The sequence below is a fragment of the Rhinopithecus bieti genome, unplaced genomic scaffold, assembly GCF_001698545.2.
Source record: "Rhinopithecus bieti isolate Rb0 unplaced genomic scaffold, ASM169854v2 scaffold_1014, whole genome shotgun sequence".
In the NCBI taxonomy this organism is placed as follows: domain Eukaryota; kingdom Metazoa; phylum Chordata; class Mammalia; order Primates; family Cercopithecidae; genus Rhinopithecus; species Rhinopithecus bieti.
Window position 1 is genome coordinate 5,338,543 of NW_016803499.1, and position 12,793 is coordinate 5,351,335.

The following is a 12,793-nucleotide window of genomic DNA, read 5'->3' on the forward strand; positions in this document are numbered from 1 at the left end:
TGATTGGCTGCCGTCTGCGGCGCGAAGCGCAGTTGACTTGCGCCGTGCTCGCCCAATCGCAGCCCGTCTTGCTCGTGGAGCGAGGAGCTAGGAGCCTCGGCCAATGGGAGGCGGCGTTGTTGGCGGCCACGGCGGCGCAGCTCCAAAGCGAGTGAAGCCAGGGTCGCCGCCACTGCCGCAGGAGGCGTGAGGTGCGGAGACGCGGGTGCTGGGCCGGTAACGGCGCGCTGGGGAGGGCGGCCGGGAGAGGCCGCGGGGCCGGCGCGGGCGCGGCGGGCGGCCATCTCTCTCTGGAAGCCGCGCGGGGCGGTGGGGACTGGGGCGGGGCGGGCCGCGTCTCGGTCAGAGCAGGCCAGCGGGGCCGCGGCGGGCCTGGGCCTGGGGCTGGGCGCCTCGGGGCTGGGGCTTGGGGGCCCTGGAGCCCGGGCCGTGGCGCTGGCCGGACGGCCCCTCCCAACTCCCGGCGCGCCTCGCCCGGCTGCTGGCCCCCCTGAAGGTCAAGGCGCTTTGTTCTGCGCCGCAGGCGGCCTCCTGGGCGGCGGCCCCGCGGAGGAGGCGAAGACGGCTAGAGGCGGCGGCCGCTCAAATCTCCCGCTAGCCCGGCCCGCCCCGCGTGCGGGGGCCGCGGCGGTTACACGGCCGGGCGCGCCGGAGCGTTCAGGCTTCCCGTTTCTAAGGTGGAGACGTCCAGGACCTCTTTCTTAGATGTTGAGGAATTGGAGTTTTTCCGTATCGCAGCGGTCATCGTGGGCCTCTGTGGGGTCAGGCTGGGCTCACTGGGGTTTGATGTTAGTTTGGTGTGGCCAAGGGCATGTCTGGCGGGGAAGAAAGTCCTTGGCGTTGCTTCTTAGCTGCTGGGAGCCGTGCGGTGCGAGCGAGATGGGCGGCGTGCGCTCCCCGAGGACGGGCCCGAGTGGCCTTAGACTAGTTGCTCGCGGGACTTGGTTTCCCAGCCAAGGTGGGCAGCAAGTCTGTTTACTGTTTAAAACCGTCTTTCACAAGGGAAAAGCAAAATCTCCAGAAAAGGTTGCACATGTTATGAATGGGAAAGTGCCATGCTTTTCTCTCCGTTCAGAGATGGGGAAAGAGGTCACCTTTGGATTTTTTGACCTGACCAGAATCTTTGTTTTTTTCCATTTTCCCCTTCCAAATGCTTTCCGTTCCCCCCAGCCAAGGATGGCCTGGTCACGATAAGACTTTTCACCGTCCACAGTTCACTAAGTCTGATTGCGGGGCAGGAGGCAGACAAGTTTAGGGTCCAGGAAAGGGGACTCCAGCCTTGGGACCTTTAGACCCTAACGTGTGTGTCACATCACCTGCCTGGGTGACTGTGCGCTCCGCTGGCAGGAAGGTCCGCCATTTCATTATGTTCTCGCCGGAATCGTCGGGGCACATTCGTCTGTGCTGTTCACATGCCCAGTCTGCATTACTTTTTCCTGTAGTAATCCCTGCCTCATCCTCCTGCATTAGGTGTACGGTATAAAATAGACTTTTAAAAGTTATCTTATCTTAAAAATATACAAGTATGTAGATTAGGTTGTTGGACCTTAAAGGTAAGTCTTTTTAAGTTACTGCCTTCTTGCAATAGAAACTGTATCTCTAGATGGCTAATACCTGCGCTACCCACCAGGGACTCCTTCAGCCTGTTGGCGTGTATTAACTCATTTCATAATCTAATAACCTGTGAGATAGATACTATTGTTTTTCCGTTTAACTACTCTGGAAGCTGAGACCCTAGGAGGTTACGTATAATGACTTGTCGTAGGTAATAAAGCTTAGGTAAAGACCCAGGCAGTTTTGACTTTACCCAAGGTTACTGCTTCTGTAGAGGGAATGAAAGAATTTGTAATCAGAAGTTGTTTTCATCATTGTACTAAGCCTCACTGAACTCTAGCTTACGAGGTTTTGGGCTGGTTGATCATTTCCATCTCAAAATTATGTTATTCCACAGAATGCCAAATGCCTCCTGTAGTAGAATTTTGAGATTCAGACTGGGATGAGCAATTACTAATGGAATAAATAATATGCAAATGTAAAATGAAGTTAAGAGAAAGGAACGCGGTGATAGAATCGGGATATATTCCAAAGATAAAATGAGTGACTACAGAGAGAGAGAGAAGTTAGTTATTTAGTAGTAGTTCACAAGTTTACTTAGAGACATTTTTACTAGAATTTTAGGGCCTCATGATGTGATTTTTATGAACCGTGAACCGTTTTAACACGTTACTGCTTTTTTTTTTTTTTTTTTTTTTTTTTTTTTTTTTTGAGACGGAGTCCTGCTCTATTGGCAGGCTGGAGTGCAGTGGTGTGATCTCCGCTCACTGCAGCCTTCGCCTCCCGGATTCAAGCAATTCTCCTGCCTCAGCCTCCCTAGTAGCTGGGACTGCAGGCGCCCGCCACCACGCCCGGCTAATTTTTGTGTTTTTATTAGAGACAGGGTTTCACCATGTTGGCCAGGATGGTCTCGATCTCTTGACCTCGTGATCCACCCACGTCAGCCTCCCAAAATGCTGAGATTACAGGGGTGAACCACCGCGCCTGACCTACTGCTGTCTTAAATAGCTGTTATTACATATCCAGTTGCAGCCTTTTTTTTTTTTTTTCTTCCTGGTTGAGCAGTGTTATTGCTTAAGAATGTCTGCAGTTATTTGTGCCTATATGTCATGGCATCTTACCACTTTTGTGAATTTTGTTGTGTAAGTTTTAAATCCGGTACTGTTTTTCAAAATGAATATGGAGTAGTCATTGGAGAAATTGGTTGAATTCTTTGCAGTAGCAAATAAATTTTAATCATTTTTAAGTTTGATAACCTTGGTAAACTGAATTCTGCAAAGTTTACACGTGTTTTAGGATCCCCGCAAAATCTACAGGGCATTGTGTTTTGCAAAATAGCCATTTAGCCATCAGATTCTTCTGTAGAATTTTCATCTTTTTGCCTATGTGAGAGGTAGTTCTTATTTGTATGGAGATTAAGTACCTGCGGATGGGATATGTTCATCACCACTTTACAGTATGAATTTGAACTTGAAACTGAAATGAAACCTTTTCTGTTAACCTGTCAGAGTTTTTAGTAGCCTCTTGTTATTGACCACATGTTAATTCCCTATGTTAGTTATTCGAAGCTAAGTGTGGGAACTGAAATCTTTATTTTGTTTTTCTTCTTTTGAGCAGTTGATAGTCTAGCATCAGGAGGAGGTGACCTCAAATATGTATGTATATATAGTAGTGCTTTTCTTCCTTCTCTTTCGTTGTCTGCAGTTTAAAAACTATTGTGATAAGTTTATGTTGTACTTCCAAAAATGTTGTCAAAGAGCCTATATTTTTCAATTTGTTTTGGAAGAAAATTACTTTGTGGGCAAGAAGGTGATTTAAATTCTTGACGGCCTAAGAGGCGTCAGCTGTGTGAAATAGGCCGATGCTGTTAGTGCTTGAAACCGATGATGGTTTATATGTGAATAAGACAGCAGAGATGAGCTTGTTGGGAGTTTGGCCTGAGATTGCTAGCTAAGGAATGCTTGCTTGTTTGCTTGAAGGGAAATGTGTTTTAGGCATCCAGAGTAAAAAGCTGGTATTACTTAGTTTGATTCTTCGACCACTATGGTGATAGGAAGTAGCCAATCTGTGCAGGAAACTGCTGTTATCCGGCCTCAACTTAGTTTTTGTGGGACCTCTTGAGGTTAGCAAATTTATGCTTCCCGAAACTATAGTTGTAAGGTTTGTCTTTGAGCATATGGTAATGGAAAACCATTATCAATAGGTAGATAGTAAATAATTTTGTGTTTGGCTGCTATGAAATTTTTTAGAAACAGTTTGTGGTGATGTAAATTTGTTTTCATCTGGCAGTCACTGGTTTTTCCACCCTGCCCTCTTAATAGAACAGGGTTGCTTTAATTTGTTTGCCAGAACTTTAAATTTTGCATTTAGTAACAACAGAGGCATTGTGTTTTTGTAGTATGAAAACAACGAAAGATCACTTTGTGAACTTTACTTTTTGATATTGACCACTTGCTGTGTAGCCTTAAATTTCTTACAAGTATCCCCTGTTAACTGTTAAACACGAAATCTATGTTCATTTCATGTTCTTGGGACCTTTAAAAATGCAGCGTGCATTATCCGGAAAAGCCTGTTCAAAAACAAGGTGAGATGGTTTCTGTTTAATAAACTTGTGGGAGAAGGAATGACTGTACACTTTTATGTGCAAAGGTTTTAAGTATAATAATTAAAATAGTACTTGTTTACTCAGTTACTGAAAAGTAGCTTTCAGTGATTTGCATCTATTTCCTTATTCATGAGCATCTTCTTTGTGCTGGGCACAGTTCTAGGTACTGGGGTCTCCCGCTGAATAAGACAGAAGTCTTTGCCCTCGTTTCTGCTGTGGGAGACAGACGAACAAGGTAGATGGTGGCAGGTGCTTTTGAGAAACGGTGGAGAGGAGTAGGGACTTTGGTGGTTGCAATTTGAAATAGGTAGAGAGGGAAATGCCTTACTTTCAAGATGACAAGATCTTACGGAGTCTCACTCTGTCTCTCAGGCTGAAGTGCAACGGCACAGTCTCAGCTCACTGCAAGCTCCGCCTCCCGGGTTCACGCCATTCTCCCGCCTCAGCCTCCCGAGTAGCTGGGACTACAGGCGCCCGCCACCACGCCCAGCTAATTTTTTATATTTTTTAGTAGAGACGGGGTTTCACCGTGTTAGCCAGGAGGGTCTCGATCTCCTGACGTTGTGATCCGCCTGTCTCGGCATCCCAAAGTGCTGGGATTACAGGCGTGAGCCACTGCACCTAGCCGAAAAAATCTTTTAGTATGTATTGGATTAAGAAGTTAGCGTCATTGAGGCATGTACTAATGAACTGCCCAGAAAAGAAGGGTGGAGGAGATGGGAGTACAGCAGTGAAGACTGCTGTGCCACAAGTAAACGTAATGTTTCAGTTAAAGGAAAGGAAATCATTTTTTACTTTCTTCTTGAAACCCCAGGGCTTGGCACCCTACAAGTCTCTGAAGAGATGGTCTGCTGCTGTTTGGAGGCAGGTATTTCAGTAGATCTTGTAACCAAACCTGAATGACTAAGGCAGTGTCTCTCTGTCTTCAGAAACTGCTTGAGACAGGCATATGTGTACATGGAGTCCCGGACACCATGCATGCTGTGTACTGGTAACACAGAGACAAGCTGTCACTTGCTAGCAGTGAGTTAAGCAAAGATTTCTTGGCAACCAGTCTCATCCCAGGTCTTGTGCTGGGCCCTGGAACGGCTGCACTGGGCAAGTAGACAGGCTCCCTGCCCTCATGGAACTTGTTCTTTAGTGGGCAAACATGTATTATTCATTGCTTTTTTTTTTTGGAGGTGGAGTCTCGCTCTGACGCCCAGGCTGGAGTGCAGTGGCACGTTCTCAGCTCACTGCAACCTCTGCCTCCCAGGTTCAAGCAATTCTGTCTCAGCCTCCCGAGTAGCTGGGATTACAGGTGCCCACCACCACGCCTGGGTAATTTTTGTATCTTTAGTGGAGATGGGTTTCACCATATTGGTCAGGCTGGTCTCGAACTCCTGACCTTAGGGGATCTGGCCACGTGGGCCTCCCAAAGTGCTGGGATTACAGGCGTGAGGCGCCGTGCCCAGCCTATTCATTGCTTTTAAACATTATCATGGGCCTGGCACGGTGGCTCATGCCTGTAATCCCAGCACTTTGGGAAACTGAGGTGGGCAGATCACCTGAGGGTCAGGAGTATGAGACCCTCTCCAGCCTGGGCGACAGAGCAAGCCTCCACCTCAAAAAACAAAACAAAACAAAAAAACAAAAAACATTATCGTGGAAAGTTTAACAACATGATTAACTTTTGATCCTGGAGAGTGGTAATGGTAGACTGGATCAGGAATCTACTGGCCAGGGCAATAAAAATGAAATCTGGAGTGTCTCAGGGCTTCGTATAATTGTCAGGTTTTGTGGGTGGGAGTGTTGGGGCGTCCTGCAGGGGTATCTTGATTCTTTCTGAGAACAGATCATTCCTTTGTCCCTTCTGGTGTCCTAATCTAAAACAGTACTCCTGGAAGATTTGAACCTGTACCCAATGACTGGCCAGACTCCCTCTTGGATTGAGAATGTTGGATTGCCATTCCTCAGACTGAATGTGGGCCAAGCAATTGTGCTTTAGAAATGTATCTTAGAGGCCAGGCGCGGTGGCTCATGCCTGTAATCCCAGCACTTTGGGAGGCTGAGGCAGGCGGATCACCAGAGGTCGGGAGTTCAAGACCAAGCTTGGCCAACATGGTGAAACCCTGTCTCTACTGAAAATAAAAAAAAAAAAAAAAAAAAAGTTAGCTAGGCATAGTGGTATGCACCTGTAATCCCAGCTACTCGGGAGACTGAGGCAGGAGAATCGCTTGAACCCGGGAGGTGGAGGTTGCAGTGAGCTGAGATTGCGCCTCCAACCTGGGCAACAAGAGCAAAACTCTATGTCAAAAAAAAAAAAAAAAATTACTACCATCCCTAATTTTTCAGGATTTATAGGATGTAAGGAAATTATAAGGAGTCTTGTGAAAACAGTAATTACATTTGAATTAATTTTTTTTTTTTTGAGACGGAGCCTCATTCTGTCGCCCAGGTTGGAGTACAGTGGCGTGATCACTGCTCACTGCAACCTCCGCCTACCGGGTTCAAGCAATTCTCCTGCCTCAGCCTCCTGAGTAGCTGGGATTACAGGTGTGCGCCACCATGCCCAGCTAATTTTGTATTTTAGTAGAGACAGGGTTTCACCATGGTGGTCAGGCTGGTCTCGAACCCCTGACCTCGTGATCCACCCGCCTCGGCCTCCCAAAGTGCTGGGATTACAAGCGTGAGCCACCGTGCCCGGTCCCATTTGAATTAATTTTGATCCTTCAATTATCTCCCATAAAGACACTGAGGACCTTTGAGTTTATTAAGACAGAGTAAATATATAAAAGTTTTGGGGAGTACGACCACACTGTCTAGCTTTGTCTCTCAAACATGGCCCAATTTTTTTTCCTTTCTTTCTTTCTTTCTTTTTTTTTTGAGACAGAGTCTCGCTGTCACCCAGGCTGGAGTCTAGTGGTGTAATCTTGGCTCGCTACAACCTCTGCCCCCCAGGTTCAAGCAGTTCTCCTGCCTCAGCCTCCTGAGTAGCTGGGACCACAGGCGTGTGCCACCATGCCCAGTTAACTTTTGCATTTTTAGTGGAGATGGGGTTTCACCATGTTGGCCAGGCTGGCCTCGAACTCCCAACTTCATGTGATCTGCTCGCCTTGGTCTCCCAAAGTGCTGCCCAATTTTATAGTTACTCTAGCTATAGAGTAGATGTTTTCAGTTCAAAATTAGAAATGTAAAGTTATATTTTGTTACAAAAATCTTTCTTTTTTTTTTTTTTTTGAGGCGGAGTCTCGCTCTGTTGCCCGTACTAGAGTGCAGTGGCCAGATCTCAGCTCACTGCAAGCTCCGCCTCCCAGGTTTACGCCATTCTTCTGCCTCGGCCTCCCGAGTAGCTGGGACTACAGGTGCCCGCCGCCTCACCCGACCAGTTTTTTGTATTTTTTAGTAGAGATGGGGGTTTCACCGTGTTAGCCAGGATGGTCTCGATCTCCCGACCTCGTGATCCGCCCATCTTGGCCTCCCAAAGTGCTGGGATTACAGGCTTGAGCCACTGCGCCTGGCCATTTTTAATTATTATTAACACAAAAATTATATTTATGATGTATAATGTGATGTTTTGAAGTATACGTTGTGGAATGGCTAAGTCAAATTAATTCACATTAAGTGGTATACTGATTCTGACAAGAACATTTAAAATCTGCTCTCAGCAATTTTTCAGTTATGTGATACATTGTTAACTATAGTCACCAGGTTATATAGGTCCCTGGATTGCCTTTTAAAAGTGAGAGAACCTTCCGGATGAGTCTTTGGGCTCTGGTTTTATAAAACTAATATTAAACTGAACATATCAACATTTAAAACAAATATTTATTTTCCTCAAACCTGTATATTTGATAGTTCCTTATAACTTTCTGTTTTAAGGGTGATAGGGATTGTTAAACAAAAATAAATAATTTGTGTTGCTGAAACCTGACTGAACTCTAGCTTGTTTTTATAATACCACCACTCTACATTGTCTTTCCTTATGTAGGTTGAGCACTCCTGATCCCAAAATCAAAAGTCGAAATGCTCCAAATTCTGAAACTTCGTTAGTTTTGACATTGATGTTACAAGTGGAAAATTTCACACCTGACTTCATGTGATGGGTCACTGTTAAAACTTTGTTTCATGCACAAAATTATTTAAAATAATGCTGTATAAAATTACCTTCAGTCTGTGTGAATAAGATGTGTAGGAAACATGAATGAATTTCATGTTTAGATTTGGGTCCCATCCCCAAGATACCTGATCATGTTTGTACAAATATTCCAAAATCTGAAACACTTCTGGTCCCAAGCATTTCAGATAAGAGGTACTCAACCTGTATAAAGGGTGCAGTGTTTAAAGTAACTCAATATGTTGGTTTCATATCAAGGAATAGATACAGTCTATATGCATGATGGTTACAAAAGTGAGAAGAGACCTGGCCTGCTGTTATGTACTAGGCAATTTATCTTCATTAACAGCTTCTCAAGTAGCCACTAAAGTTTGTGGATGATGATACTGAGATACAGAGGAAGGTTCTGCAGAAGAGCTTGAGTGGGAATGAGTATGGGGAGGTAGACAGGGTCTGAATTGGTAGGAATGTGTATTCTGCAAAAGGTGACGGGGGATCACTGAAGTGTGTTTTTTGTTAGTGTTTTGTTTTTGTTTTTGTTTTTTGTCTTTGAGACAAGAGTTTTCGCTCTTGTTGGCCAGGCTGGAGTGCAATGGGGCAATCTCGGCTCTCTGTAAACTCCGCCTCCCGGGTTCAGGAGATTCTCCTGCCTCAGCCTCCTGAGTAGCTGAGATTACAGGCATGTGCCACCATGCCCGGCTAATTTTGTATTTTTAGTAGAGATGGGTTTCTCCATGTTGGTCAGGCTGGTCTGGAACTCCCAACCTCAGGTGATTTGCCTGCCTTGGCCTCCCAAAGTGCTGGGATTACAGGTGGGAGCCACCGTGCCTGGCCGCCATTAAAGGGTTTTTGAATCTTCACTGACTAGGGCTGGTTTTGGGTTGCTGCTGTGGTCGTGGTGGTGAGCATAGCCAGCCATTGTAGGATTTGTTGCGCCTTTTTTTTTTTTTTTCTGCGACGGCGAGACTTGCTCTGGCCGCCAGGCTGGAGTGTAGTGCCAGATCTCAGCTCAACTGCAGCTCGCCCTCGACCGGGTGTTCCGCGCATTGCGCTCCCTGCCGCCTCCCGAGTAGCTGGGGACTCACAGACGCCCGCCTCGTCGCCTGCTAGTTTTTGTTATTTTTTAGTAAGACGGGGTTTCACCGTGTTAGCCAGGATGGTCTCGATCAATCCTGACCCTCGTGATCCCGCCCCTCCTCGGCCTCAACCAAAGTGTGGGCTTACAGGCTTGAGCCACCGCGCCTGGCCGCTTTTGTTTTTTTTTTTTTTTGAGACAGGGCGTCTTTCTCTGTTCGTCAGGCTGAGTTCGTGTCAATCTACTCATGCGCCAGGCCTCCAGCTCCTGGGCTGAAGTGATGCTCCTGTCTCAGCCTCTCAAGTAGCTGGGACCAGAGGCATCAACTTCCGTGTCCGGCCTCTTTTTTTTTTTTCCCCTGTTTCTGTTTTGAGACAGTCTCACTCTGTCTCCCAGGCAGGAGTGCAGTGACGTTATTTCAGCTCACTGCAACCTCTGCCTCCTGTGCTCAAGCGATTCTCCTGCCTCAGCCCCCTGAGTAGCTGGGACAACAGGTTCACACCACCACGCCTGACTAATTTTGTTTTGTTTTGTTTTCCTTTCTTTTTTTCTTTCTTCTTCTTCTTTTTTTTTTTTTTTTTTTGTAGAAACAGGGTTTCCCCATGTTGCCCAGGCTGGTCTGAAACTCCTGAGCTTCAGGTAATCTGCCCACCTTGGCCTCCCAAAGTGCTGGGGTTACAGGCATGAACCACTGTGCCCGCTGCACTTTTTTTTTTCTTTTTGGTTTTCGTCTTCTTCATTAAACGTAATTTAGTTTTTTGAAAAGTGTGTAATACTTGTATTTTGAATCTTAAAATAGCACATTTTATTTCTAAACAAAATTTTAAAAGTAGTTAATACAGAAGTCATAGATCATAATTAGAGCTGTTTTTGTTAAATATAGAGGGTTTTTTTTGTTGTTGGTTTGTTTTACCCTAAAGCTGTGTGATTCCGTGGTTTGGGCTTCGCTCAGGTACTAAAGAATGAACATTGACCAGTTTTCAGCTGGAACAACCCTTTAGCGAGGCCCTCAGATGTATTTCCCACATCTGAGTTTAAGGAACGCTATAACCACACCTGGGTTATTTTACATTTAAGGACCTTTTTAAGCTATGCATTTAGCTGTTACTTTAAAAGCATTTAGATTAGATTTTGAAATTGTATAGGCCAGGCATGTTGACTCACACTTGTAATCCCAACGCTTTGGTAGGCTGAGGTGGGAAGATCTCTTGAGGCCAGGAGTTTGAGACCTGCCTGGGCAACTTAGCCAGACCCTAGCTCTACAAAAAATAAAATTAGCTGGGCATGGTGGCATGTGCCTATTGTCCCTGCTACTCAGGAGACTGAGATAGGAGGATTGCTTGAGCCCAGGACTTTGAGGCTGCAGTGAGCCAGGATTGCATAACTACACTGCAGCCTTGGTGACAGATTGAGATCCTGTCTCAAAAAAATGATAAATTTTTTTTAGTTTTATTCATATCAAGTTCTGTTTAAGAAGTAAATGCTCTAGAACACACCCTTAATATTCAGCTACAATGTCATCTAATTCTACCAATATAGAAATAATCATCTTTTAAAGTGGGATAATACTGAGTATATTACACAAGGTTTTTACACAAGCAATACATCCTCAGTGTAGAAGTAATGAAAGATATGGAATAAATGCAATTAGAAAATAATCCCATAAGCTTGAAAGTGTAAACACCAGTAAATGCTTTGAATTACTCTAAAATAATTGGGCTATCATTAATATATGTTTGTGTTGCCAAATGTATTATAAAAAATAAGGCAAATTAGAATTGACGTTATTCTGAAGTCTGGTTATTTTAGTGCCAATAAGAGAGTTTTCTTTTTTTTTTTTTTCAGATGGAGTTTCACTCTTGTCGCCCAGGCTGGAGTGCAATGGCGCAATCTCGGCTCACTGCAACCTCCGCCTCCTGGGTTCAAGTGATTCTCCTGCCTCAGCCTCCCAAGTAGCTGGGATTACAGGCATGCGCCGCCATGCTCAGCTAATTTTGTGTTTTTAGTAGAGACGGGGTTTCACTATGTTGGTCAGGTGGGTCTTGAACTCCTGACCTCAAATGATCCACCCACCACGGCCTCCCAAAGTACTGGGATTACAGGCCAAGAAATGTTTTTATGAGTAAAGTATGTGTGTGATGAAATGCACAGATCTGAAGTGTACAGTTTAATGAGCTTTAACAAATGTATACACCCAGGTAACCTCAGTCAAGATCTAGAACATTTTCATCACACTAGAAAGTTCCTTACTGTCCCTTCTAGTGGACTCCATCCCATAGACAACCATTGTTTAAAAAGTATATTGAACAAGTATTTTTGTTTATGAATATAATTATTACAACTCTTTTAATTTATAGGGGATAAAACATTCAGATGGCAGATCACAGGTAAGCCAAAGTGGACTTTGTTTATTGGAGTTTAAAATTCAGTTGGTGAGCAACAGCCAAGCCATAATTTCAATCAATATTAGAATCAAAGTTAAATGCATTTCAGAGTCTAGCTGATGGCTCATTTCTTGTGTGTGTATTTGAGCACATAAAGAAATTACTTCAGACATGAATAGTGCCTCAGATGTTGATACTTACAGATCTTTTATGGAAAGCAATCATTTTGCTCTCCATGCTTTAACACCTCTGGGGTGAAGTCAGGTAATTTTGACACTATCCTAACGGTCTGTAGTTGTCAGTGATCAAGTGGGAGATTTTGTTTTTTGGATTGAGGGTTACTTTTAGTTGTGTATATTGTTTGATGTTTATTTTTTATGAGGGAGGTATGTCCAGGCATCTTTGAAAACTGGTTTATGGCTTATTTTACATTTGTTGTGGCTGATTTTACAAAGCCACTTTGGACCCTGTCTTAACTTCGTAAGACTGCCTTGCTCTGTCTGATCACATGAGCTGCTGACCAAACAGTAACATGTTCGTTGGTTGATGGGTTTGGTTTGAGGGCTGGGAGCAGATTTTTTGAGGAAAGAAGCTGTAGAAATGAAAGCTGTCTAAGAAGCTTTGGCTAAGGTTGGAAATAAGAACTTTGTAAGGCTTTATGTTTGGGAGAGGAGGGAGGTGTTAAGTAGTAGAATATTTTTATAGCAGAGAGGACAGCCTCTGAGATAACACATGCACATTAGTAGTTGTCTTCTCAAATCTGACGTCACTGTAGAGATGCCTCTTAATGTATTGAATAAGAAACATGTCCATTTGTGCTACTTCTTTGGAGCTTTCTTGACAATAATACTTTTTAAACGTACCGTTGTTTTAGTTTTTCAGATGGGGTTCCTTCAGATGCCGTGGAAGCTGCTAAAAATGCAAGTAATACAGGTCAGTTCACTGCACATGGAGAGTTTGCATCCAGTATGGGGAATCTTCCTCTCTCTGGAAACATTAATGCAAGTAAAGGATTGCTTCCTGTACTTCAGTGGTTTTAGGAACGCTAGAGTAATTAAAATGAAAAATCGGTATCTTAT

General features: G+C 44.6%; 1 protein-coding gene across 1 annotated transcript in view; it reads left to right on the top strand.

The window, feature by feature from the left end:
* The window catches only part of NAP1L4 (nucleosome assembly protein 1 like 4), a 47,597-nt gene continuing 34,804 nt past the window's right edge, over positions 1-12,793 (top strand). The window contains 3 exon segments of the mRNA XM_017887393.1: positions 1-191; positions 11,688-11,717; positions 12,589-12,647. Of these exon segments, the coding sequence (XP_017742882.1) occupies positions 11,704-11,717; positions 12,589-12,647 (73 nt within the window). The 5' untranslated portion in view covers positions 1-191; positions 11,688-11,703.